The following is a 24451-nucleotide window of genomic DNA, read 5'->3' on the forward strand; positions in this document are numbered from 1 at the left end:
TCAGCTCACTGCAACTTTTGTCCCTCCAGGTTCAAGCGATTCTCCTGCTTCAGCCTTCTGAATAGCTGGGATTACAGGCGCCTGTCATCCTGCCCAGCTAATATTTTTTATTTTTCTAGAGATGGGTTTTTGTCATATTGGCCAGGCTGGTCTCGAACTCCTAGCCTCATGTTATCTTCCCGCTTTAGCCTCCCAAAGTGCGGGGATTACAGGCATGAGCCACCGCACCGGGCTAAGGATTTGTATTTCACTGAAGAGTTTCCTAGTTTCCTAATTTGAACTTAGATGAGTAGTACATCACAAGTGATAGGATTAAAATGTTACCTGTATACTTTCAATATTGAAACATTACTCGATAGAAGGTATATGGATATATTTCATGAAATCGGTCCCCTTGAACCATCCCACTATATAAGCTGAGGAAGTGGTACATAAATCGTTAGATTTTAGTACTGCCTTTTGTCCCTCACCTCCACCCTCTGTCCCCACCATGTAGGACAAGCACTTAAGTATTTTAATAAGTAGGTGCCCCAACAGACTTTAGATGAGGCTTATTTCTCCTCAGCCCTGAACTTTCCTGTAGCACTTGTGGTATTTCAAGTGTCATCTAAAGAGAATATTAGAACAACTGAGAAAGAAAATTTGTATATTCATGTATAGAACAGTAATTTTTTTTTAACATATCTTAAACTGAACCAGGCATTGTAATAGTTTAGGCTGATTTTTTTTTTTTTAATAGAGTTCTAGGGGCTTCTTTCATTAAAGTGAACAACTCACAATTTTAGTGTCCAGATTTGTATTGTACCATGACGGTCTACCAGGGTTTGATATGAAGGAGCCTTACGTATGTGAGAGTTTAAGTGGAAAGGCGAGGCTGTAGGGAACACTTCTGCACAAGAACTAGCAAGGAAAGAAATGTGAAAGGCAATCGGAAGTTAAAAGTACATGCAACTTGTTACTTAAAAGTTCTGAATAAAGAACTGGAATGTTTAGATATAAATTGCTGCTGCTAAAACTTTGACATTGGGAAAGATGGTAATTGTATTTTTCTTCCTTAGAACGCATATCACAATGTGACTGCAGAGCAGCTCTTTTTGAAGGACATTATAGAAAAAAACCTAGTAATCAACTTGACTCAAGATTGACTCTACAGACTCAGAAGATGAAGCTAACAGTGTTTTATTTTTGTACTGCAATTTTTAGTTTAAAATACGTTGGATGCACTCGTCAAATAATTATGTATATTGTCTGTTGCTGCCTGGTGATTCATAACCACCAGCTACATTTCTGTGAATACCATATATTTAACTTATGAAAACCAAGAAATGTTTAGTGACGGTATCAGGAAAATGTTTTGGTTGCATTGTGTTTTTAAAATAAGCTAGTTTTCTGAGGTGTTTTTACACATCTTTTTCTAGTTACTTCATCTTGGATGTTTGAAGGGATGTGACTTCCTACTGAGGATTTAGTTTACCACAATTTGGACTATAATAATTTTCGGAAGTATACTTGGCTACTGTAAACATGGCTGGTGGGAAATCACATGATTGTGGCTTAATGTGGCAAACTGAAACCACTTGGCTATGGAAATGTAAGTTCATACTGGTTTAATTAAGCTCTCGCTGACAACCCCCGGAATTAAATGAACCATGACTGTGATGAGTAATTTGGTACAATGAAGGTGGTGTTAAATTAAAGGAAATAGGCTAAGCATAAAGTTCTGGTTAAGTATATAACTAAGAATAGAATTACTACAGTCTGATGGCTTTGTATTATTTACATACAGTTTAACTTTATACAATGAAGCTAAGCTAGACAAACAAGAAGGAAAGAAAAATCTTGAACTTTTTTTTTGTCTGGTTTATTCATTAAATTTTGAAGGTTTTCCACTTGGAAGTAAATTAATTAGGAAAGGTAAAGAAAAGAACAAGTAAACACTTAAGAAAAGTCAAGCTGAGGCTGGGCGTAGTGGCTCCCACCTGAAATCCCAGCACTTTGGGGAGCCGAGGAAGGCGGTCAGATTGCCTGAACAGTTCAAGACCAGCCTGGCCCAACATGGTGAAACCTCTTCTCTACTAAAATACAAAAAATTAGCTGGGCATGGTACTGCATGCTGTAGTCCCAGCTACTCAGGAGGCCAAGGCATGACAATCGCTTGAGCCAGAGAGGCAGAGAGGCTGCAGTGAGCCGAGATTGCGCCACTGCACTCCAGCCTGTGTGACAGCGACTGTCGTCTTCAAAAAAAAAAAAAAATCTCATTTTCCCATGATTAAATCTAATCCTCAGATGGAGAGCTTGCCTGCCTACCTAGGGTGCACCAGAGAATCTGACCCAGTGCAAGCCAGCCAATTCTACAAAGGTGGTAAGCTAGTCTCCTTAAATTTTAATATAGCCAAAGGCCATTTGGAGATGGGGGAATGAGAGGTGAAGGAACAGAGCAATAGAGCTTGTAAGGATGAAACTAAAAGTCGTCTGAGGATGTTATGAGCTGAAGAAAGAATTACTGTCTTTTGAATAAATATCATTGGGAAACACTGGAAAACCTTGGTTTGATTACTGACAACCAACCTACCTCTATAAAGGGTGAAATAGATTGGGCTCAGAAACAGGAATGCAGTACTTAGGATGAAGGGAAGAGGAGTCGTTGATTTAACCCAGATCAGACATTAACTAATTATGAACTATGTTCAATTAATACCAGCATATGTTTGCAGAGTGCCACAGTTTTGATTCTTCTTAGAACTTTGCAAAAGCCAGAACTGGAATCACATGTGATCAATCATGTGACTTCCCCTCATAGCACACACCCATAGGCTGCAGTGTGGCTGCTGAAGTTCAGTTGATACAAGGTAAATCAGGCTTCAAAAAGGATGGTGCTGTGGGTACACAAGGACATAAAGATGGGAAACAGACACCGAGGACCGGGGCAGGGGGAAGCAGTGGGGAGGGCAAAGGCTGAAAACTATGTATTGGGTAGTATGCTCACCACCTGGATGATGGGATCATTCATACCCCAAACCTCAGCATCACACGATATACCACGTAACAAACCTGCATACGTGCCTGTAGAATCTAAAATATAAAAGTTGAAATTACTGGGGGGGAAAAAAAAAGATAGTGCTGGTCATAGAAAAAAATCAAAGTAAAAAACCAATAGTGGCATTTTCAAATGTTGCTGGAAGCACAGTATTGCTATAAATGAGTGATATTAAAATTGAGGAATCTGGCATCTTTTACAGTATAGGGAAGAGCTACAAACCTCGAAGTTGTTTTATTTAAACCAAACAATCTGAGCAAGACATATATACAATTTATTAAAAACAAATGAACACATTAAAATTTCACTATTTTACAATCTAAATTCTAGCAACATATACAAATACTGAGTGACTACAGTACATGCCGAGGTAAGAAAAGCACATTCTGGGAGAATATCACTGACGCTGAAACCATTTTTATTTCTAAGATGTATTTCAACACGTTTGTGTCCACTTTTCCCAGTGCCACACACACAAAAAAAGTCACGAGTTGGATTTTACATGAGAACTGGTGCCACAGTTGACTTCAAAAGCATTTTAATAACCATCCAACTCTTCTTATATTTTGCAGTTTAGGAACTTCAAGTTCAGAACCAAAAAGCAGAGAATCGTTTCATCTGACATGATGTTTCTATAGACTTCTTGCTCTCTAGGTGACAGTGCAGAGCCAGGGCAAAGGTGTTTAAGCTTTGTCACTTTCCACAGCTTTGTGGCCACATTCATATTTAGGTAAGCTCAGCTTCTGCTCCCCTCTCCTGGGAAGGGGGAGAGGCAAGTGCGTATGTGTTGTCATAATTACTGCATTAATTCTTCACTCAAACCATTTACATCAGTGACTAAACCCACTGTTCAATGCAAAGTGCAAATAGTGAAACATGAACTTCTTAAATAAACTGGACTAGACCCAGCACATATAACAGGATCTGTTTAGACTTACAGCAATTTAATAAAGTATAAATCAGAATTCACAATATCTTAAACTGTGCTGTTTCCGAAGATCAAGTAACAGCCAAGTCAGTGTAATTTTATGAAACCTGTAATGGCCACATTTGTTGTGTCTCTGTCTGATGTATTTCTATAATTGTATTAACAAGGACAAATTTAATCCAATACACCAGTGACTTTGAGTCTTAGACGTTGGAAGCAAAAGATAATTCAAGGGAAATTTTGTCAAATATGGTTACTTTCACATTTTCAGTTGTTACTTGATTGTCTCCAAAGCTGTATATATCAGACATAGAAAATATCAGACATAGAAATGTGGTAAAAAAACCAAAAACAATTAGAAAACCTCTACCATAGAAACGAATAAAGTACAAAGCAGAAAAACCATCTGAATCAGGCTCAGCTCTTCATCTGGAAAGTAAAGTTTATATAAAAGTAGTAAAAACTAGATGTTTTATAAAAAAGCAGTATGAATCAAGTCTTAAAATATGCATCATTTCAGAAAACACTTGCTTCTCTTCAAAAAAAACACTGAACAACAAAACTCCAGGAAAACAATCAGGTATACACAATTATACAATAGCAAACTTCTTTGGGAAAATGAAATAGTTATCAAAAACATCATCTCTCTTAAAGCTTCAAACAGGTATATAACTTGAGGAAAAGTATATTCTCTGCGTACTAAGCATGAATTAAAAAATCAACTGGTTTGCTGTCTTCCCACCTGAAAGGGGATGACTGTGTTAATACATGTGCTTCACACATCCCATGTATGTTTTAATAAAAGCCTAACATCTGTGTCTTTTGTTTCAAACATTTTGAAACAAATTATGTATTGATTTTTCAATGAATGAAACTGTGCCTCAAAGTTTGGAGAAGGAATAGCCAATGAAAATAAGGCCAACAAAACCATACCGCAAAAGAGCAGGAAGTCTGCAGAAATAAACAGTTCTCTTTCTGAAGCAATGTTTTAGAATACTGATACAATTGATGGAAGCAAGAAAACTAATACTGTTCATCTTTATTCAAATGGAGTAAATTCTGGCAACATCATAGTCTGGTGGCTCAGGCCAACAGAAGTGACAGGAACTTTATGGAAAAGTACTGTTCAACATTGTCTACAAACGAAGGTTTATGGAAGAGGGGATGTCAAATTTATATATTTTTATCATGTGGTCTTGCCCGTCTAAAAGATGGTTTTACTTTGTTGGCTAATAAATAATAGATGATTTCTATTTTACTGTGTCTAAAACTAGCTCTGGGCAGGTATGAACAAGTGGTGACACGGAAGCTGCCAGGAGGTATCAAACACAAGGCAATGAATATTCATTTGCTAGGAAGCTATAATGTCTGCTCCCTAGGTGACATACAGGATTACTCACACTCTTACCACACAAAGGGCACGATCATGCAGTCCTGAAAAACACGTTAAGTTTCTATTTTGTGTAATAGTTTATGGAAAACAAATTTTATTGACTAAAAATAATAAAATACCTTGAGACTCAAGAAAAATCTATGTTTGTGTGTGAATGTCTAAAACCAAAAAGGACAAATTTTCTAGTTACTTTTTAAAGAGGTAATTTATATTACTTCTGTGAATAATTCTGCCTTTCACTGATAAATATAAATGGGTCATGTTTACAGCACTCCCTTCGAAGCCCTCAATTTTTCATAACTCTCCTAGGAAAAATCCCATTGCAAATAAAGTTGGGGGTGGGAGAACAACCTCCTTTAAAGCTTTCCAATTGTAAAGCTGTTCCTATCCACATAGGGGAGCTTACTTAAAGACACGGAGAGATCTGAATTCATGTGACTGATAAGGCAAACATCACTCACAGAAATACTCAAACATTTTATAAACACAAGAATGGGGCAAGCCACCAAGGGCCTCAAGTGGAACGCCCAAGAATGAGAGCAGGTCATATACCGTGAAGCATTAAAGCTCTAAAGAGTGTCACAAAGTGAAAAAGCAATGCCCCTGGCTCCTTACAAGTCAGAGTGTCCCAGCTGCAGATGTTAAGATGAGTAAGTGGATATGCTGCAATCAAAACAATGCTTACATCACTACTTAAGAAAACATATCCCAGAAAGGAATATAGGAATAGAAGAGGAAATCATGGTAGTACCCATCTTTCACAAACAGTCTAGAATTTCAAGCCATTAGATATTTCAAGAACAGTACCGTGCGTTATCGCCAGTCAGGCTGAGAGAGCCATCTCGAGTTCATTAATGTACCTGCAGCATTGGTAATAAATACTCTCAGTGATTTTTAATTTCTTTGAAGTGCATTATAGGGAGTTTTTTCTGTATTAAAAATAGTGTTCTACAGTAGTATCAAACAGGATGTTTGAAATTTAACAGGCAAGCAGTAACTGCCACCATAACACCTTTAAAGCAAGATGGCAAGATTAGTAGTTTCCTGTACCTCAGTCACATCTTCCCCAACCACTTCAGTGACAGATATGTAATACATTCTATATATTACTACCACTAATAATTAAAAAAAAAAAAAGGCCATGTGCTTTAAAATGATGCTTTGTAAAAAGCAGCATCACCTTCAAAGGATTTCTTCGGAAACATCGCATTCTCCATTCCTTCCTGCTCCTGATCCTTCCTGTATGCTCTGTGGCACCTGGTACACCAATTCATCTGGGGCAGCTGGACCTGGCTTCCCACCTTTCGGGGTATCATACTGGGCCTGGGCTGAGGAGCAGCTGTCGGTCCTGGAGAGAAGTGTATTATAAGTTCCCACTAGTGGGGGAGGCTGGTTCCCCGTACCTTTGAAAGTGGATGTGGAGGGCAGACCAGCTGAAGCTGTGGGGTGCCCGGACATGTCCATGATGATTGGGGTTGCGTACTCAGGCCCCGTGATTGGGAGTGGTTCCGCATAGGCATGATAAACCTCCTGCGCTGGTGAGTTGTAAGGATCTAGGTCTGCATAGCCTGCTTCTTTTCCTTCTTCTGGTTTAAACGTGGATCTCTGATGAAGTGTACCAACAATTCCTCCTACGAGTGGCTGAGCATACTCTGGGTATCACAAAACGACAGAAAAGTCATTTTACTAGTAAAGGGCTCCATAATTAAGGGTGGCAGCTACAGCACCAAAAGCAAACATTCTTTAGGGTACTTCTGTTGCCATCAACACTTAATCTGCAAGAACTTCAAAAATCAAAATGAAACAAACTGTCTAGTGTCTCACAGTAGTAATATACCAGAAAGTCTCATTTATGTAATGTTGCATAAAGAGTTTTCACATATGTTGTTTAGATTTAGACAGAATATTTCTTTACTGGATATTTTCTTTCTGAACTTTTTTCAGAATATCTTATTGGAAAAGAAACATTCAATTACTGGAATAAGTATTAATCTTGAAAAATAATTTCAGAGATTTTTCAAATATTAGGAAATATTTAAAATAAATATATACTAGGTTAACAGGATAGATACTGTAAAGCTTCCTCTGTCTTTCCTGTTCTCTTAAAATATCAGGTCTCCCCACAAACCAAACAAGCAAAGCCTCAGTTAACATATGTAATGCCCAGAGACTAGAAATGAATGCCCCAACTTTACAGACAGAACATCCAAGATACAACAATGACTCTCTGAAGGTCACCTTTAAAAAAAAAAGTGGTTCTGCCTTTAGGAAACAATTCATTTCTTACACATGATAGGAATCAAAGATACTGTAAATCCCAAAGCACTTTACAGCAAGCCTAAGCAGTCTCTCCCTCTACCTGGTACCAGAAGGCGGCAACATAGTTACCTGCAGAGTCAGCCTGCAGCACTGTGGTGACCTCTCTTGGACTCAGGTGATTCACTTCGCTACTGCTATAGCGAACTGGGGTTTCCTCATGGTCCACTGCTTTGGCAGGAAGAAACTGCTTCATTCCTTTCCACCACCCTTCATTGTGACGGTAAGCCAAAGAGACCATTAAATAAAAACTAGGATCTCAAATGGTACTATCAAGAGAGAAATCCTGTTGCATTTAAGCCATTTTTGTAACAAGTATCTCTACAAACTTGCCTGTATAGTCAAACTTTTTTGCTGAGAGAGACTATCCGGCACCAAGCAGTACACGGTAGACAGCTCTACCAAAAACATGCAGGCAAACCACTCTTAGTACAGTGCAGCCAGATACAGTATCTATTTTAGGGGTAATTTTAATTCAGTTTTTCCCCCCAAAAAAATACTCTCCAAGATCTGCCCCGGGGCACTAGCAGCCCCTTTCTACCCTAGCCATAGCAGTGAACTCTCCTGGCTACTCAGAGCTGATCCAGCAGTGAGACTGGAAAGCGAGAGACTGGTAGAAGGGCCTTTGGTGTGACTTGCAGCAATTGAGAAGATGACAACTCATCATGGGAGACCGCCCAATCCCTAAACTGCTGGACTCCACTCGGTGAATAACCATGGCAGAGGACAAACACACACTGTGTCCTTGAGACCACAGTCCTTTGTTTCTGACTCAGTGTTCACATGGCCACACAGAAAGCCGGTCTCCTCAAGGGAAACAGATTCACAGGACAAACTACACAAGTTTTCCAGAAGAAAATGAAGAGAGGTTGTTATGAGACATTTGTACTTTTCATCTCACTGCTTATGAACTAGAAGACATTTTGCAGAAGGGTGAAAATGGTGGGAACTGAAGAGTAATGCCATCATTGTTCTAACAGTGTCGGGGAGTCCCCATGAGCCTCAGAATGACTTTCTCTTTTCACTACTGCCCCCTGTAGGGGAGGGACTTCCCTCTGATGGAAATGAGACGCAGACCACGTGAGTTACCTGCCCGGTCCCAGTAAGGTAAGTCATATGTGCCTTCAGTTTTTTTCTTTCTGGAAGTACAAAAAAGAAGGTAGGAAATAGAGTAAATTCACTGGTACGAAATTGATGAAACTGCAGAATAAACACCAGAGTTAATAATTAGTCTAGAGTACACGCCTCTATTTGCTGATCTACTTAAGGGAGTCTTCTATTTCATTTGACTTTCAAAGGTGCTACTGCTGAGGTTTATAAATCCTGGACTCTCAGTAAACAACTATCTTTTGCCATAGCTACCTTGTTACCTACCTATTACTCACTCAAAAGGCATAAAAGAAATTTAAAAATGCCATGTCTGTAGATGAAAAGACTGAATCAAATCAAAGAATCCGCTCTGCTATGTGGGTTATTATAGGTAAATTATGTTAAGTCTGTTTTGGTTTCAAATACAGATATCACAAATCAACTGAGTCACAAAATTCACCGATCTAAAAAACCCACCTTCTTCTGGTTTTCTATTCTGCATTTTTTTTTTCTCCAACTTTTTGCTTTTCTTCTACAGTCTTTTTCCCCAGCGAAGTTTAAAGGGTCCCATACCCTTAATTGCATAGATCTGATTCCTCCAACCATTCCATGATAAGTCAATGCTACCACTAACAGTGACGAGTGGAGAGGGAAGAGAACGTGACTCTCCAAGCCTGGGAGGCACTGAAATTCTCTGGGGGAGCCGAGAGCCACGTGTGCAACAAAGAAGATTCTCGACATTCCACCTCTCAGAATTGTAACTTGTCCTCCCCAGGAAAAATCTCTCTCCCCTCCTTTAAGAACTACTGTTTACCAAATGGCTTTTAGAAAGAAACACCAAGCAAATGTAATCACATTTTCTGATTCAAGGGTATAAATCTAATTCAATTCAAATTAGAGCTTTGCAAGCTAAGGAGAAAGCAGATATTATTCTAGTCTACAGATGAGGACAAGATGGCTATGTGATCTGCTCAAGATCACAAATGTGATTTTTCATAAAAAGCCCAAGCCCTGTAATCCCAGCACTTTGGGAGGCCGAGGCGGGTGGATCACGAGGTCAAGAGATCGAGACCATCCTGGTCAACATGGTGAAAGCCCATCTCTACTAAAAATACAAAAAATTAGCTGGGCATGGTGGCGCGTGCCTGTAATCCCAGCTACTCAGGAGGCTGAGGCAGGAGAATTGCCTGAACCCAGGAGGCGGAGGTTGCGGTGAGCCGAGATCATGCCATTGCACTCCAGCTTGGGTAACAAGAGTGAAACTCCGTCTCCAAAAAAAAAAAAAAAAAAAAGCCCAAGCCATGTGCTTTTTTTTTTTTTTTTTTTTTAAACCAGGAAACATTCTCCAGTATAAGACTGTATTTCTGATATTAAATACATCGTCATTTTAAAGCATGGCTATACTTATTTCATTATTTCAAAGTACAGAATAATATAAAATTTGTGGAAAAGATAGTAAGTGTTGAAGATGTTAATGAAAAACTTGAATGAAACAATAAAATATACTGATTAAACACCTTTCTCCCTGAAAATGCTCTCTTCATCATATGATTTAGAAATAAAAAAATGAATCATCATTCTAAACAGATGCCCTGTATGGCTAGGACAACAAATGTATGGCATCAATATTAGCCATAGGTTGTAATACCAAGGATTTGATATACTTAATCTCAAGTGACAGAACTTCAGGTTATTCATTACATATAAACTGCTTAGAAGGAGCTCTGAATAAGCTGCAGCTGTTTTTATTATCATTCTCCTCCCGATTTTCCACAGCACATTAATGGCATCTGCTCCTTTACTCCTTGTCATAAAGCCGCTCATCAGTAATTTCAACTACATTCCTAACAGTAACTTCGGTTCTCCAGCTCAGATCTTGTGTCTGCCTCAGGAGTCTGGGTGTCCACAGGGCCCTTCCAGCACTATCCCAAACTGCCCCCAGGTTCTGACTCCTGCCTGCTCAACAGCGGCACTCCCCAGTCCTCACCCTCACACCCCATGCTTTAGTAACAGTGAGTTCAACTTTATTTATTATGCGTTCAGAGCAGCAGTCGGTAAGAGCACGATCTCTGAAGCCCGGCCCGAAACTCCCTTCTGCTATATATTAGCTGAGTGACCTCAGGCAAATTATTTATGTTGTGTCTCATTTTCTCCTTCTGTAAAATGAGGCTTATTATAGTGCCTGCTTCATAGATTGTTTTGAGGATTAAATGAATGAATACATGTATTTAGAATAATTATGTAGAATAGTGACTTATATTAGCATTCTATTTTCCATAAAAATTAGCTACTGCTACTGCCAGCCTCATCCACTACTATCACTGTCGTTGCTAAATTCCTTAAATGTATCATGCTCTCTCCTCTTTGGAATTTCCTGAAGCCCTTTCCTCTCCCTGCTGTTCTCATACTAACTCGCTGTGTGTCTACTCAGCCTGCTCATGAAGCTGGGATCTGCGAGCTTCCTCCCATGGCATATATTCTACGGCTGGTGTTATAGCTGTGAGTTTTTTTGCATTGCATCTGTTACTAATCTGTAAGCTTTGGGGTTCATCATTGGATTCCCCAGCACATGGCACAATACTTGGCACAGGGTAAGAGCCAAGTATTCAAATATTTGTGGAATGACTGAACACATGAAGTCGTTCTCATTCTCCACCAAACCTGTCCCTCCTGCTGTGTTATCTCAACTCATGACACCTCTACCGGTCTAACTGCACAAGCCAGAAACCTCAGATTCCTGTGTCACTTCTTCCTTAGTAGACACCAGTAGTGCATCCTGTCAATGCCACTGGGAAACATCTTCCCTCCATCTCTCCTCCCTTTCCTAAAATCAGTGTGTTATGTGCCTGCCTGACCTCACTGGTGTCCTAACTCATCTTGCTAAGTCTTTCAGCCTCTCTCCTCTTCAATCCACCCTTCAAAACTGCCACCATCCTTGTACAATCATCTGACAATATCACCTCTTTGCTTAACACTCAATGACTTTCCATCTATAGAAAAAAATCTAAATTTCTCTCTTCCAGAAAAAGCCTTTCCTGATACAGGCCCATACTACACCTCTGGGGTTGCTTCTCAGGACTCTCCTATGCCAAGCCCACAGGAAATGACTCACTATTTTGCCTACATTCCATATCACTGTGCCTTCACTCAAACAATTCCCTCAGGTTGGGCCATTCTCTACTGCTATGATCTGAATATATGCATTGCTCCAAAATCTGTATGTTGAAATCCTAATCCCCAAAGTGATGGTATTAGGAAGTGGGGCTTTTGGTAAGTGATCAGGTCCTGAAGGCAGAGTCCTCGTGAATGGGATTAGTGCCCTTATAGGAGAGGCCTGAGAGGGCTTGCTTGCCCCCCTCCCCATGTGAGGATTGGGCAAGAAGGCGCTGCTGGTGAACGAGGCCAAAGGCAGGCCCTCACTAGTCACGGCCTCCGCAGTGTTTTCATCTCCTCAGCCTCCACAACTGTGAGAAATCAATTCTATTATTTGTAAGTTACTCAGGTTATGGTATTTTCTTACAGCAGCCCAAACAAAGACATCTACCTTCCTCTACCTAGCCAACTAGAATTCTGTTAAGGCAAGGCAAGGCAAACTCGGAATTTCCTGAAGAAAAAGTACAGTTAATCCTCATGGTTCTCCTCAGTGTAACATAAATAACTCATCAAACCACATGATATAGTTCCTTATTTTGTTAGTCAATCCCGCTAAACACTTTGGAGAAAGGAACTGTGTCTCATTCTTTTAAGTAACTGTAACTATCATGCAACAGAAATTGTTCATATTAATGTACATATCCCAGGGTAAAATCAGAACTTGATAGAAAAAAGGTACTTGGTAATTGACTATGGAACTGAACTTATTTTTAATGGGAATAAAGGAGACGCATGAAATTTTTATTCTAATAACTACCTTAACGCTCACACTCAAGCAGATAAACACTGCATATAGTTCATCTTCTGTATTTAGCTTCTGCTTCACATTTGGCAGTTTCGGACTCAGGTGAACTAGTTATGTACTCACCTGTTTCTCCAGTGCCAGGCACACACTAATACGAGAATGACAGTCGTGAGGACCATGACCAGCACAGGGACAAGGACTGCAGCCAGGGCTACATCTGAAGTGACAAAGACAAAAACCGTATCAACCACAATGGCAGAAATCATTAGGGAAAAGGAACCACACCGTCTTTCCACATTTTTCTACCTCACAAAAATACCATAAACATTGTTTGTCAAGACTGGGCATGTGGTGGTATCTGCAGAGGCTTTGCGGATAGTGTGTTACGTGCCTGCCTGACCTCAACGGTTTCCTAACACAGGAGCTTGTTACACTATTCATTCCATCTGTGTATCCATGTGAAATTTTCCTAAGTTTTTAAATCACTAAAATAAAATTGAAATGCAAATCAAAAACTGGGAAAATATATTTTCTGCATATGTGAAGAGTTACTGTAAATAATTATTTTATTGTAGGGTATTACAAGTCAAATCCAAACATTTAAGAGAAAAGTCAGTAGAGATTAACTAGCAATACATTAACAAATTCAAGTAACCATTAAACATGTTCGCCTCACTAGTAATCAAAGAAATGTAAGTTAAACCAACAAAAAAAATTAAAGCAAGAACAAAATATTGCTTTTGCTAATCAAAGTGGCAAATATTTAAAACAACAATGAATTGATGAAGAGGCTACCAGGAAACATGTATCTTTTAATGGAAATATAAACTGACACTATCTTACTGATCGGCATTTTTGGGCAATATGTACAAATATCGATTGGCAATTCCATGCCTAGAATTTATTCTCAGAAACTAAAAAGACATTTAAAGATGCCTCCTTAAAGATGTTCTCCGGTGCTGTATAAGAGTGAAAAATTGGAAATAATCCAAATGCACCAAAATGAGAGGGAATAAATCATGGTATCCTCTTTACAAGAGAATATAATCCAGCACTTGAAGTGGTTACATCATAATGGCAAAGCATTTACATGTATGGGAAGGTAACCATGTGGTGTTAAGAAGGTCAGTTGGAAATGTGTGAATCAACAGGTCAGGAGCCAACACAATGCTGGAACTGGGAGAGATTTAGGGATCATTTAATCCCCTAATCTCACTCCAGAGATAAGGAATTCTGAGCTCAGACATAGAAAATGATCTGCCTAAGGTCATCTGGATATTAATTCCTTCCTTTATCCCTCAACCCCCTACTCGCCATGAAGATGACAATAGCAGCACCTGCTGATATTTACTGGGGGCTCAGAGCCGGATGCTGCGATGAGTCTAATCTGCAGCATCTTTTTTATTCCTTATAACAACTGTATCCAAATGAGAGAAAGAGGCTGAAGATACAGGAGAGGGAGAGGATAATCAGTAATATTGGGTCCCTGAGAGGTGGATGATGGGAACGAGGGCACAGGTGATGTGATCAGCCTTTGGCAACATAAAAAAGCCCCCTTTTCACTGCAGTGAACAGAGGATACAGATAGGTTGTAGGCTCTACTTTCTCCATCAAGTTTGAGAGGTAACTGACAGTGAGTGAAGATATCTGGGTGAAAGGTTTGAAAATATGGGGAATATTTAAAATAGCTACAGTTGAGAACAGACAGAACAGCTCACCATGGCCTTTCACAAGGACTGCCAGCTGGTGCCACGGGCCCCACTGAGGGAGGACCTGGAAACTACAGAGGCACAAATCTGACCATGACATAACCTTTTCCATGAAATCACTCTCAGCCTGGCTGTAAAAATGGAGAAGTGCGTAAACAGAAATAATGACTTAGACTAGAAAACACTCAGAATTCAGAACGGTAAATGTGCGTTTTCCCTAAGATTGGTGAGGCTAGAGAGGATAATCAAGTTTAGATGGATGCTGTATGATTTACAGAGGCTTTAAAACATCTTAGGTTCAAAAAATAAGTTTATACACAACCATACCAAGGAAAAAAAGACAGGAGGTCTTTGAGAAGACCAGCTCATTCTGTTATTTTGTTTGTTTGTTTTTTGCAGGGAGCATACAGAGATCCTAATTCTCGAAGAAAATTATTTAAGGACTCTTAGTCTTGAGCTTCTGTAATCAGATTTTAGGATGAGCAACACTTTTCAGTGACTGATCTCCAAGCAGGCATGTGGGCTGGGATTCTGCCTAAGTACATGCCCTCTGACTACTCGTGAGCAGCTCTGTAAGATGCTGAGATCTCCTGCCTCCGAGAACTCTTGATTCTGTCTAGCTGTACCTGCAGCATGAGAAAGAAATTCATCTTTCTGAAAATACCTCAGAAGACGGAAAAGAAACCGACATGGGGAAGGTGAGAGAAAGTTCTCTGAATCCAGGCAAACTTTGAAAAACTGAGAATGACTCAAGTTCTATGTGGCACAAATTACTGTAGATGAATTGCTTTCTCTCTCTGCATTTTCCTGAAAACAAGTAAGCTTTTTATCTAACAACCCTGATACTCAGTCTACTACGACACAGACACTTTTTAAAATTCAACTGAAATTTTGTTTTTCAACAATAAAACTACCTTTCATGTATTTTAACTACTATATTTTATGTATTTAGACCTTATTTATCACTGATAACAAAAGTTGAAAGTAAATTCTAATAAATTTGTATTTATAATCTTAAAAAACATAACTGCAAACATTTAAAAAGAGAGACCAAAGTTTTTTTTTAATGAACATGTTAACTCAGAGTATTTTTTTAAAAAGTATTAGTTTCCACTAAAAGTTCTGTTTCTGTTTTCCCCCTTTTGCCATCAAGTTCCCTACCCATTAAATTAATATATTACCAGAGGAAACAAGTTTGTTTCCTGCTATGATTTCAGTTATTTCTAGAAAATATTGTATTTCTAAGCCTGAGAGTCAACACGGTTAACGGTAAGGAAAAATAAATCACAAGAGGAGGCCTGCAACACAGTGGCCTTCTCTAAATATTTAAAGAGCAATTCTACATAGCAGCAGAAACTAGAACTTAGATCAATGCAGTCTTTTCCTATGAAATAAAATCAATTTTTTTTTTGCTGTACTTAAAAACTATAGTTGGAAGAAACTGAGGGTTTAAGCTAAAAATGCCCGTGAAAACTTTAGTTAAAAACAAAACAATACTATGTACTAGGTGTTCATTCTCCTGTTTGCATACCTTTGGTTACATTTGGAGTTACGGTAGTATTTCTGATATCAGGAGTGGCAGTTGTCTGTTCTGTCTGTGCAGGAAAGTCATTGCTACTGCGAGGTTGTAGCGGCTGAGTAAATTTTGGAGCATGACCTTTAAAAAAGTTTTAAAAGCTCTTTACGTTTTCATCTATACCACTTGATCAACATAAACTTATTTGATAATGCTTTCAAATATATTTTTGGAAAGCTGCATCATAAATCCAAGGAACAGCAAATTCTCACATTAAAAGCAGGCGTACCTTTGGCTATTTTTGGAGAGGTCGTAGTGTTTTTGAGGTCATTGCTGTTCCGAGGAGGTGGAGGTTGAGTAAGTTTTGGAGGACGACCTTGAAAAATGGTTTAGAAAATTTAGTTTAAATATTTTGTTTTAAAAAACCACTGTTAAAAATAGCAATGTTAAATGTCTTCAATATTTCCTAAAATATTTAATTCTGCAGCATACTCTTAAATCACAGAGAGAAATACATTGGAAGGATAATTATACTCCACAACAAATGCACAAATATGCCAGGATTTCTCAGTTTTTAAATAATTAAATCATGTGAAAATAATCTGAGGAAGGAGAATAATGGGGTGGAAAGTGATGTGGCTAAAGCTATAAAGGAGTCATCACATTTTGACACAGTACTTATTCAATTCATTTAATAATTATGAATGGAGGGCCAGTGATGTGTCAGGCACTGTGGTAGTCTTGGGGATACAACAATACATAGTATATTAAAATGTGTAATATTGAGATAAATTATTCTCACTTTGAATGTACTGTTACACTCTTCCATGCTTATGTTAAACAAATATTACGGTACACGAGACCTGATTTAAAATGATTAGAATTGAGACTAAATTTGGAAAGTGATCTCATTTACATTATCTCATGAATGATGCTCTTTCTTCTTCCACTTATAATTTTGGAAACCATTCTGATAAGTCACTTTTTAATATGGTAACCATTTATTTTTTTTAAATCCCTTTAAGAAAATATTGTAATTAGGATTTAATCAGAAAAACACCCTACTTATTATTTTCTCTGAGAACAGCAAAACCATTGTAAATTAGCAATCCGGTGAAATAACATATCTTAAACACGGTTTCTTTACCTTTAAGAATAAACTGGCATCCGAGCAGCTCCATTTTCATGGCAATTTTCTGCTGCCACTGGGTAGGATTCACTCTAATAAAACGTGCAATAATTGGTGGCAAAAAGTTATTACGCACATCCTGGTGATAATCTTTGTTTCCTTGAAATATCTTTAAAAGAACAACAACAAAAATTGGTACTTTAAATCAACAGAGGGCAGGGCTAAATTTCTCCACTTAAACATGTTTTTGCGCTTTGCTCTAGGCATTAAATGACCTCTGTAAAGCATGACAATAAGGATTAAATTTTAAGAAAATAAACCATAATATGGAAAACTATTAAGATGCTGCACTTTTTCTCAAAAGTTTATAAAGGAAAAATATTTAATATGGAAATGATTTTAAGATGATTTAAGAACTTAATAAGAGGGTTAACTTGGCATTTGGGTAAAAGGTTTCAAATCCAGTGAGACAATTTATCCGATTAATAAATTAGTAACTCTAGTCCGGTGGAATTACCAACTTTTTAAATACATTAATTTTTGTTTTTAAAGTAAAACAAAATTGATCATGCTAGGTGTTAGAGGAAATATTTTGCTGTGTACTTTTCATGATTTTCTCTCAATAGACTGAAGGTGAACAAGTACTATCGAACATGTAACAGATCTATACCTCCACCTACTGGGTAAACTGCATAAAGACAGCTCTCATATTATAATCCCAGTTTTTGTTCCTTGCTGCTATTTAAACCAGAAGTGACTTTGAAATGCTATTTTATGCTTAAATTATCAATTTTTTCTTAGAGACACTGTCATCCAGGGATTGCATTGGTGGAATCAAAGCGCACCACAACCTTGAACTCCTGGGTTCAAACGATCCTCCTGCCTCAGCCTCCTGAGTAGCTAGGATTATAGAGGCGCATGCCAATGTGTATGGTATGCATGTATGTATTCATTTATTTAGAGAAGGGGTCTCACTGTGTCACCCAGGCTGGAGTGCAGTGGCGTGATCTTGGCTCACTGCAACCTCCTCCTCCCGGGTTCGAGTGATTCTCCTGCCTCAGCCTCCTGAGTAGCTGGGACTACAAGTGTGCATCAACATGCCCAGCTAATTTTTGTATTTTTAGTAGACACAGAGTTTACCATGTTGACCTCAAAGGATCCGCCTGCCTCAGCCTCCCAAAGTGCTGGGATTACAGGAGTGAGCCACCGTACCCTGTGACTTTTCATTTTTGTAGAAAGAGGTCTTGCTGTGTTGCTCAGGCAGGTCTTGAACTCCAGTCCTCAAGCAACCCTCATGCCTGGACCTCCCCTAAAGTCCTGGAATTACAGGTGTGAGCCACCACTCCTGGCCTAATACTAATTTAATGATTGTAACTAAATAGCAACAAATGCATTATAAAAATAATCCCTAAGTAAAATTATGCGTTTAGGTGAGTCTCACTCCCTTAACTACTTCAAGCAAATACTGATAGTATCTTACATTGGACCAGCACTTAACTATTTATAAAACATTTTAATGTAACTAACTCAGACAACCCTATGAAACAGGCAGGACACAGGAATCTCTAAGTGGATTGCACAGCTGGCTAGTCAATGACAGGGCAGCAACTTGACTCTGGGTCTTCTGACTTAAGCATAGCCTCCAATAAGCTAAAAACAGCCTTGGTTGTTCTCTAGGTCAGATCAACTAGGTAGTTTCTAAAGACCATTAATAAGCATATATTGCCTAAAATCAAAGTGATTTGTTTTTAATTAGCTGAGGTGAGACTAAGTAGATGATTAACTTCTTAAGTTAGTTCCAAGTATTGTGGCTCCATTTCTTCTTGGCTAATTCACTTGGCATTAGACTATGAACTTTGAAGTATGTGTTAATATCCTTTATTTCCTAAAAAGTGTGTTTTGCAGTTAAGATAATTTCCATACTAGTGAGCTCCCGCAATTTCCTCAGATATTATTCTGAAATAAAATGAAAGGCAATTATTTTCATTCTTTCTATATTAGTGGAACAGGGATGATGACGAATCATTAAACATAAAAACTATCTTTAAGATCTTCCTCTATATTGTTGTCTTGATTTTATAAAAACTGAGTAAAAAAGATTTGCTATAGTCAATCTATGAGAATTTACTGAGAATCCTCACGTACAGAGAAGTATGTGAGGTGTCACGAAGAGAAAATGGATATGGATGCTACAGTTCCCACCCTCAAGAAACTTAAATTTTATTGGGTATTACCACACACAAATATGGTATAATGTTAGAAAGTGACATATCATGAAAACAAGTTGCATATATACTAATCCCATTTTCTGAAAACAAAATCAAATGCAGTCTCTGTGTGCTCACGCACATGTGCAGGCTCAGAAAAGGAGTAAAATGAAAACACCAATTACCTCTGAGTTTGAGGTGATGAGGGAGCAGATGGACTTATGTGAGTGGGAAAAGTCTGTTGATTCACACAATTCAATGTGAGGACTTGCATTTCTGACCATGAGAGTAATGGACTAGACATACTGTTCAATCCTGTACATATATGAGAAACTGGATGATATATATGAAACAATGGTTCTCAGACTCTGGGCAACAGGCCGCCTCAGGCAATAACCACCAAGAGAAGGGAAGCAAATAAGGTGAGCCCTGCTCCTTACTGCCCCAGTACTGTCTGTAGAGGGTTTCTAGGCCACAGTGCAGGGAGACAGATCCTTAACAGAGCCTGCTGGTCTCCCTGAGTTGTGGAGGCAGAGCTGAAAGTGGGAGGCCAAAAAGGCAGCTAGAATTTGTAGGGCAAGAGTTTAGGAGAGAAAAGAGCTATAAAGATAGAGAGTGAGAGAGACACTTCTAGGATATATAAGGAGTTTTCCCTTAAATCTTCAGCTGCCTGTAAAGAAATGACCTATGGCCAGTAAAAGAAACACTGGAAGGAGTCAGCAGGACAAGTTTCAGAGCTCCACAGGTCTGGGAATTCCTTACACTGCCAAGAAGTAGAACAGAGAAACCTCGTAATACATGGGATGCTGCAGTGAGTACTCAGAACAGTACTGTCTCCGTGGTGGAGAAAAATGAAAAAAACTCATGGCTGTCCAGGTCCTGCCTAACAAAGTTTCAAAGCAAGCCTTGAAAATATCACAGTTTCCAGTAGCTTCACTGCATCCCAGAATAAAGCTCCAATATTTAAGGGAATAACAATAAGAAAAAACCCCAGCACCAATGTAACACAATGTCTGGCATCCAGTAAAAAAAAGGCAGGTAAAATATGATTCGTAATATCAATCAATATAAAAAGACCCATATTTTAACAGTAGCAGATAAGGGTATTAAAAGAGCTATTATACATGCTCCACGTTCCAGAAATAGAGAAAAGCATGAGCATGTAAAGAAGATACATCAGAGACATTTTAAAACCCCCAAACTGACCATCTAGAGGTAAAAAATATAGTATCAGAGATACAAATACACTGGATGGGATTATCAGATTAGACACCGCAGAAGAATAGATTATGAACTTGAAGACAAAACGACCGAAAATTTCCAAACTAAAATACTAAAAGACTAAAAAAAAAAAGAATGGAGCATTAGTGAATGGTGAGATGCCTTCAAAGGTCATAATATTCATGAAATTAGAATTGGGAAGGGAAATATTTGAAGAAAAATGAACTATAATTTTCTAAATTTGATGCAAATCATGACCTACAGAGCCAAAAAGCTCAAAGAACCCTACGCAAAAAAAAAAAAAAAAAAAAAAAAAAAGAAGAAAGGTATACAAAGCCACATCAATCAAACAGCTTAAAACAAATGATAAAAAGAAAACCTTAAAAGAAGCCACAGAAAAAAGACATATCACATTTTCAGGAACAGAGATAACAATAGCAGAATTCCTGTCAAAAACAATGCAAGCCAGAAAACAGTAGACAACGTATTTAAATTATTCAAAGGGGAAAAAAAAAAAAACCACTGGTCAACCTAGAATTCTACACTTAGGGAAAATACCTTTTAAAAATGAACGCAAAAAACAATCTTTTTCAGAAATATCATTTAATGTTGTTAGAAGTTTTTATAAGCATGTACAATTCTTAAAAATTCAAAAATTTAGCGATATTCCACGAGTGTAATAAATGTGATGCAAATAAGAACGGATGTAGTAGGAATAAAGAGCAGTCCGGTTTAGGGCATGAAGCAGAAGATGTGTGTGGAGACGACTGTTAGTTCTTTAACAGGGAAAGGTTCACCAAAGATGAAGTTCATGTGATGCCAAGGAGAAGAAAAAAAGAGGTCTTGAATAAAAGCAAGGAGTTAAGATGCGTATGAAAGACAGTGAGCCCCTGAAGATTTCTGAATAGAGAGTAGTAATTGAAGACTTTTTAGTAAATCATACGTGACAAAAATATATAGTCAAAACCAAACTCAGCAAAGTTTGAAAAAATGTCATCGTTTCAGTTTTTTTTTTTTTTTTTTTTTGAAACAGAGTCTCCCTCTGTGGCCCAGGCTGGACTGCAATGGAGTGATCTCACAGCTTACTACAGCCTCAACCTCCCAAGTTCAGGTGATTCTCCTACCTCAGCCCCCCAAGCTGGGACTATAGGCATGCGCCGCCATGCCTGGCTAATTTTCTGTAGTTTTAGTGGAGACGGGGTGGTGCCATGTTGCCCAGGCTGGTCTCAAACTCCTGAGCTCAAGCAATTCCAAAGTACTGGGATTACAGGAGTGAGCCACCATGCCTGGCTCCATAGTTTCGATACTGATAGGAGACATTATCTTCCTTAGGGACAAGGACTCTTCCATTTAAAGATCAAAGGGATGCACATCTGAATGAGATTCATCTCTGCCTGCTCCCCACCCCATATCATTTCCTCTGGCTCATTCCAGCATCTCCATAATTTGTTGCTAACTAAAACAACGATTCCATAATTATAATTAGATGCTAGAGCAATTCTTCATGTAAGAAAAAAAACAGAAGTTTCCCAAGATGAAAGTTGGTGAGATGATCTGCAGATTAATTTTCAAGTCTATAACATCCTATAATTTAATGCATGTTGGTTTTCAGCTCTTTTCTTTTTTTATCTCTTGCCTACAGAGTAGAAATCTGGGAACAAAGGGTCTCCAGCATCCGGTAAACTGAAAATAAAAGCGTCATAAAGATAAGAAATTATGAGGTCCCTTTTATTTTGTCTTAATAAAGCCTCTAAACAATTCAATTAAAAATGCAGTGAGAAAAATCAGAAAGGTACCCACCTTTACAATCACCAAAAGGAACCTAGAACCACTGAGAATCTTCTAAAGTCAGAAGAGTAAGGCCAATAACTAACACTACCTAAAATAACCAGGAGAGGGTAGTATAAGACATTCTTAACTTCTACATCTCTTTTATACAGAAGAGCTCTGTGTGTGACCTTTGGCAACCACCCATTTAAAAAATGTTTTAAAAAAATACCTTGGTAATCATTTTACCTTATCTTGCTCCACACCAGGCTCTCTGTACACAGTCCATTTCTGCCCATCATCACTGTACAGGACTCTGTAGGCAGACACGTAGTAATTGTGCTCCACCATGGTGGATCCAGTAGTTATAATGCCTGGGAAATTAAGAGTTGCTTTCATTAATGCACATGGTCTGATTCCCTAAGTTTGTTCAGCATTAAAGCATAAACACTTGAGATGCACAACTCAAACATTTCTAATTATGGCTCATTTCCATATCCAAGTGTATGTTTTCATCATAACAACTACTAAATCCTTGGCTTTATTCCCTTAGATAGGAAGAATTATGGGTGTGCATAAAGAACTATTCTATTTTGGTGTCTTGTGTTTATATCATCATAAAATAGATGCTGACTACTGAGTAAGATGACTTCCTGGGAATGAACAGATTAAAGATAATTATTGGTATTATTTACAGTACCAAAACAAAATAAATATTTTAACAAAATTATCTAAACCAATCCCAACCAATTATTCTGACCATTTGTTAAGTGCCCCTAAATTCAATTTATACTCTGCACATGTGGAAAACTGGTTATCTTATGCCTTAAAATGGACTCCTTTAACATAAATTTCTCTTAATGACTGTAAGAGACTGTTATTTTAGATGTCTCATTTTACTGAAACACCTCCTTAAAAAAAAGTCTCATTACAATGGAGACAATAAATACTGTGATGGTTAATACAGAGTGTCAACTTGATTGAAGGATGAAAAGTACTGTTCCTGGGTGTGTCTGTGAGGGTGTTGCTAGAGATTATTAACATTAGAGTCAGTGGACTGGGAAAGGCAGGTCTACCCTCAATCTGGGTGGGCACCATCTAATCAGCCACCAACACGGCCGGAATAAAAGCAGACAGAAGAACGTGAAAAGACTCAACCAGCTTAAGTCTCCCGGCCTCCATCTTTCTCCCATGCTGCGTGCTTCCTGCCCATGAACATCAGACTCCAAGTTCTTAGCTTTGGGACTTTGGGACCTTCGCCCACAGACTGAAGGCTGCACTGTCAGCTCCCCTCCCTACTTTGGAGGTTTTGGGACTTGGACTGGCTTCCTTGCTCCTCGGCTTGCAGATGGCCTACTGTGGGCTTCACTTTGTGATCCTGCGAGTCAACACTCCTTAATAAACTCCCCTTTATATATACATCTATCCTATCAGCTCTGTCCCTTTAGAGAACCCTGACCAACACGAGTAACAACTCCTTTTCTCTGCCATGTTTCATGAAATGTGTCTCCAATAATATTAACATCAGTGAAGAAAATATAAAACCATATAATTAAAATTTTAGTGCCTTAACAGTTTTCCAAATAAATTCAGCATTATAAATTGCTCTAGAAAATTGTATCTCTTAACCTGTTACTTTCTTTTCCTTATTCAGATCTATTTGTAACCACTGGTATTCATCAGTGGCAAAAGCAGCCCAAGGCGGTCCAGGTTTCTTCAGCCTGGCTTTTTCGGGTTTCCAACTGTTCTCTTGCCCTGTGTGGTCAGTCCACTCCAGCACAGATGATGCTGTTATTTGAGGATCTGCGATCACACCAGACTCCATCCCTAGTGTTCCGTAACAACCTGAAACAAAAGACTAAATGTGGTTTCCAGGTGTAATTTCAAAATGCATATTAGACCTGCTCACTGCAAACTTTCTATTCCATCTTTAATTAACATATACTATGCAGTAATACACTGTAACAGAGAAACTTCAAAACTAGGCAAGTGTTTCTTGGGCATATGTCTTTGTGTATCATTAGGAAACCTACAAACACGCACGGTTACAAGCATGACTGTGAGTTGAATGGAGATACATTATCTTCTCCCTGGGACACTCTTCCCAAATAACTGAGGAACTCACTCCTTTACCTCCTTAAGGCTGTTGGCTTATGTCACATTCTCCCTGAGGCCTTCCCCGACTCAATTTCAAACCGGTCCTCCTTTTTTATGTTCCTACATCTTTTATCATACTGTAAA

The 24451-nt window shown here is 38.5% G+C and overlaps 2 protein-coding genes across 12 annotated transcripts in view; one reads left to right on the forward strand and one right to left on the reverse strand.

Annotated features, from left to right (window-relative positions):
• The window catches only part of ST3GAL6 (ST3 beta-galactoside alpha-2,3-sialyltransferase 6), a 66997-nt gene extending 61779 nt beyond the window's left edge, over positions 1-5218 (forward strand). For all 8 annotated transcript variants that reach the window (XM_012477102.3, XM_012477091.3, XM_012477097.3 and 5 more), the window contains one exon: positions 1059-5218. In XM_012477102.3, coding sequence (XP_012332525.1) covers positions 1059-1145 — 87 coding nt within the window. In that variant the 3' untranslated portion in view covers positions 1146-5218. The remainder of the gene's footprint in view (positions 1-1058) is intronic.
• DCBLD2 (discoidin, CUB and LCCL domain containing 2) overlaps positions 3291-24451 on the reverse strand; it is a 117457-nt gene continuing 96296 nt past the window's right edge. For all 4 annotated transcript variants that reach the window (XM_021667012.2, XM_021667015.2, XM_021667014.2 and 1 more), the window contains 9 exons: positions 23840-24055; positions 22460-22584; positions 17034-17184; positions 16176-16262; positions 15902-16027; positions 12785-12878; positions 8764-8813; positions 7747-7884; positions 3291-7010 (listed from right to left, as the gene is read on the reverse strand). In XM_021667012.2, coding sequence (XP_021522687.1) covers positions 6541-7010; positions 7747-7884; positions 8764-8813; positions 12785-12878; positions 15902-16027; positions 16176-16262; positions 17034-17184; positions 22460-22584; positions 23840-24055 — 1457 coding nt within the window. In that variant the 3' untranslated portion in view covers positions 3291-6540. The remainder of the gene's footprint in view (positions 7011-7746; positions 7885-8763; positions 8814-12784; positions 12879-15901; positions 16028-16175; positions 16263-17033; positions 17185-22459; positions 22585-23839; positions 24056-24451) is intronic.

The sequence above is a fragment of the Aotus nancymaae genome, unplaced genomic scaffold, assembly GCF_030222135.1.
Source record: "Aotus nancymaae isolate 86718 unplaced genomic scaffold, 86718_ANA_hifiasm-v0.15.2.pri h1tg000011l, whole genome shotgun sequence".
NCBI lineage: Eukaryota > Metazoa > Chordata > Mammalia > Primates > Aotidae > Aotus > Aotus nancymaae.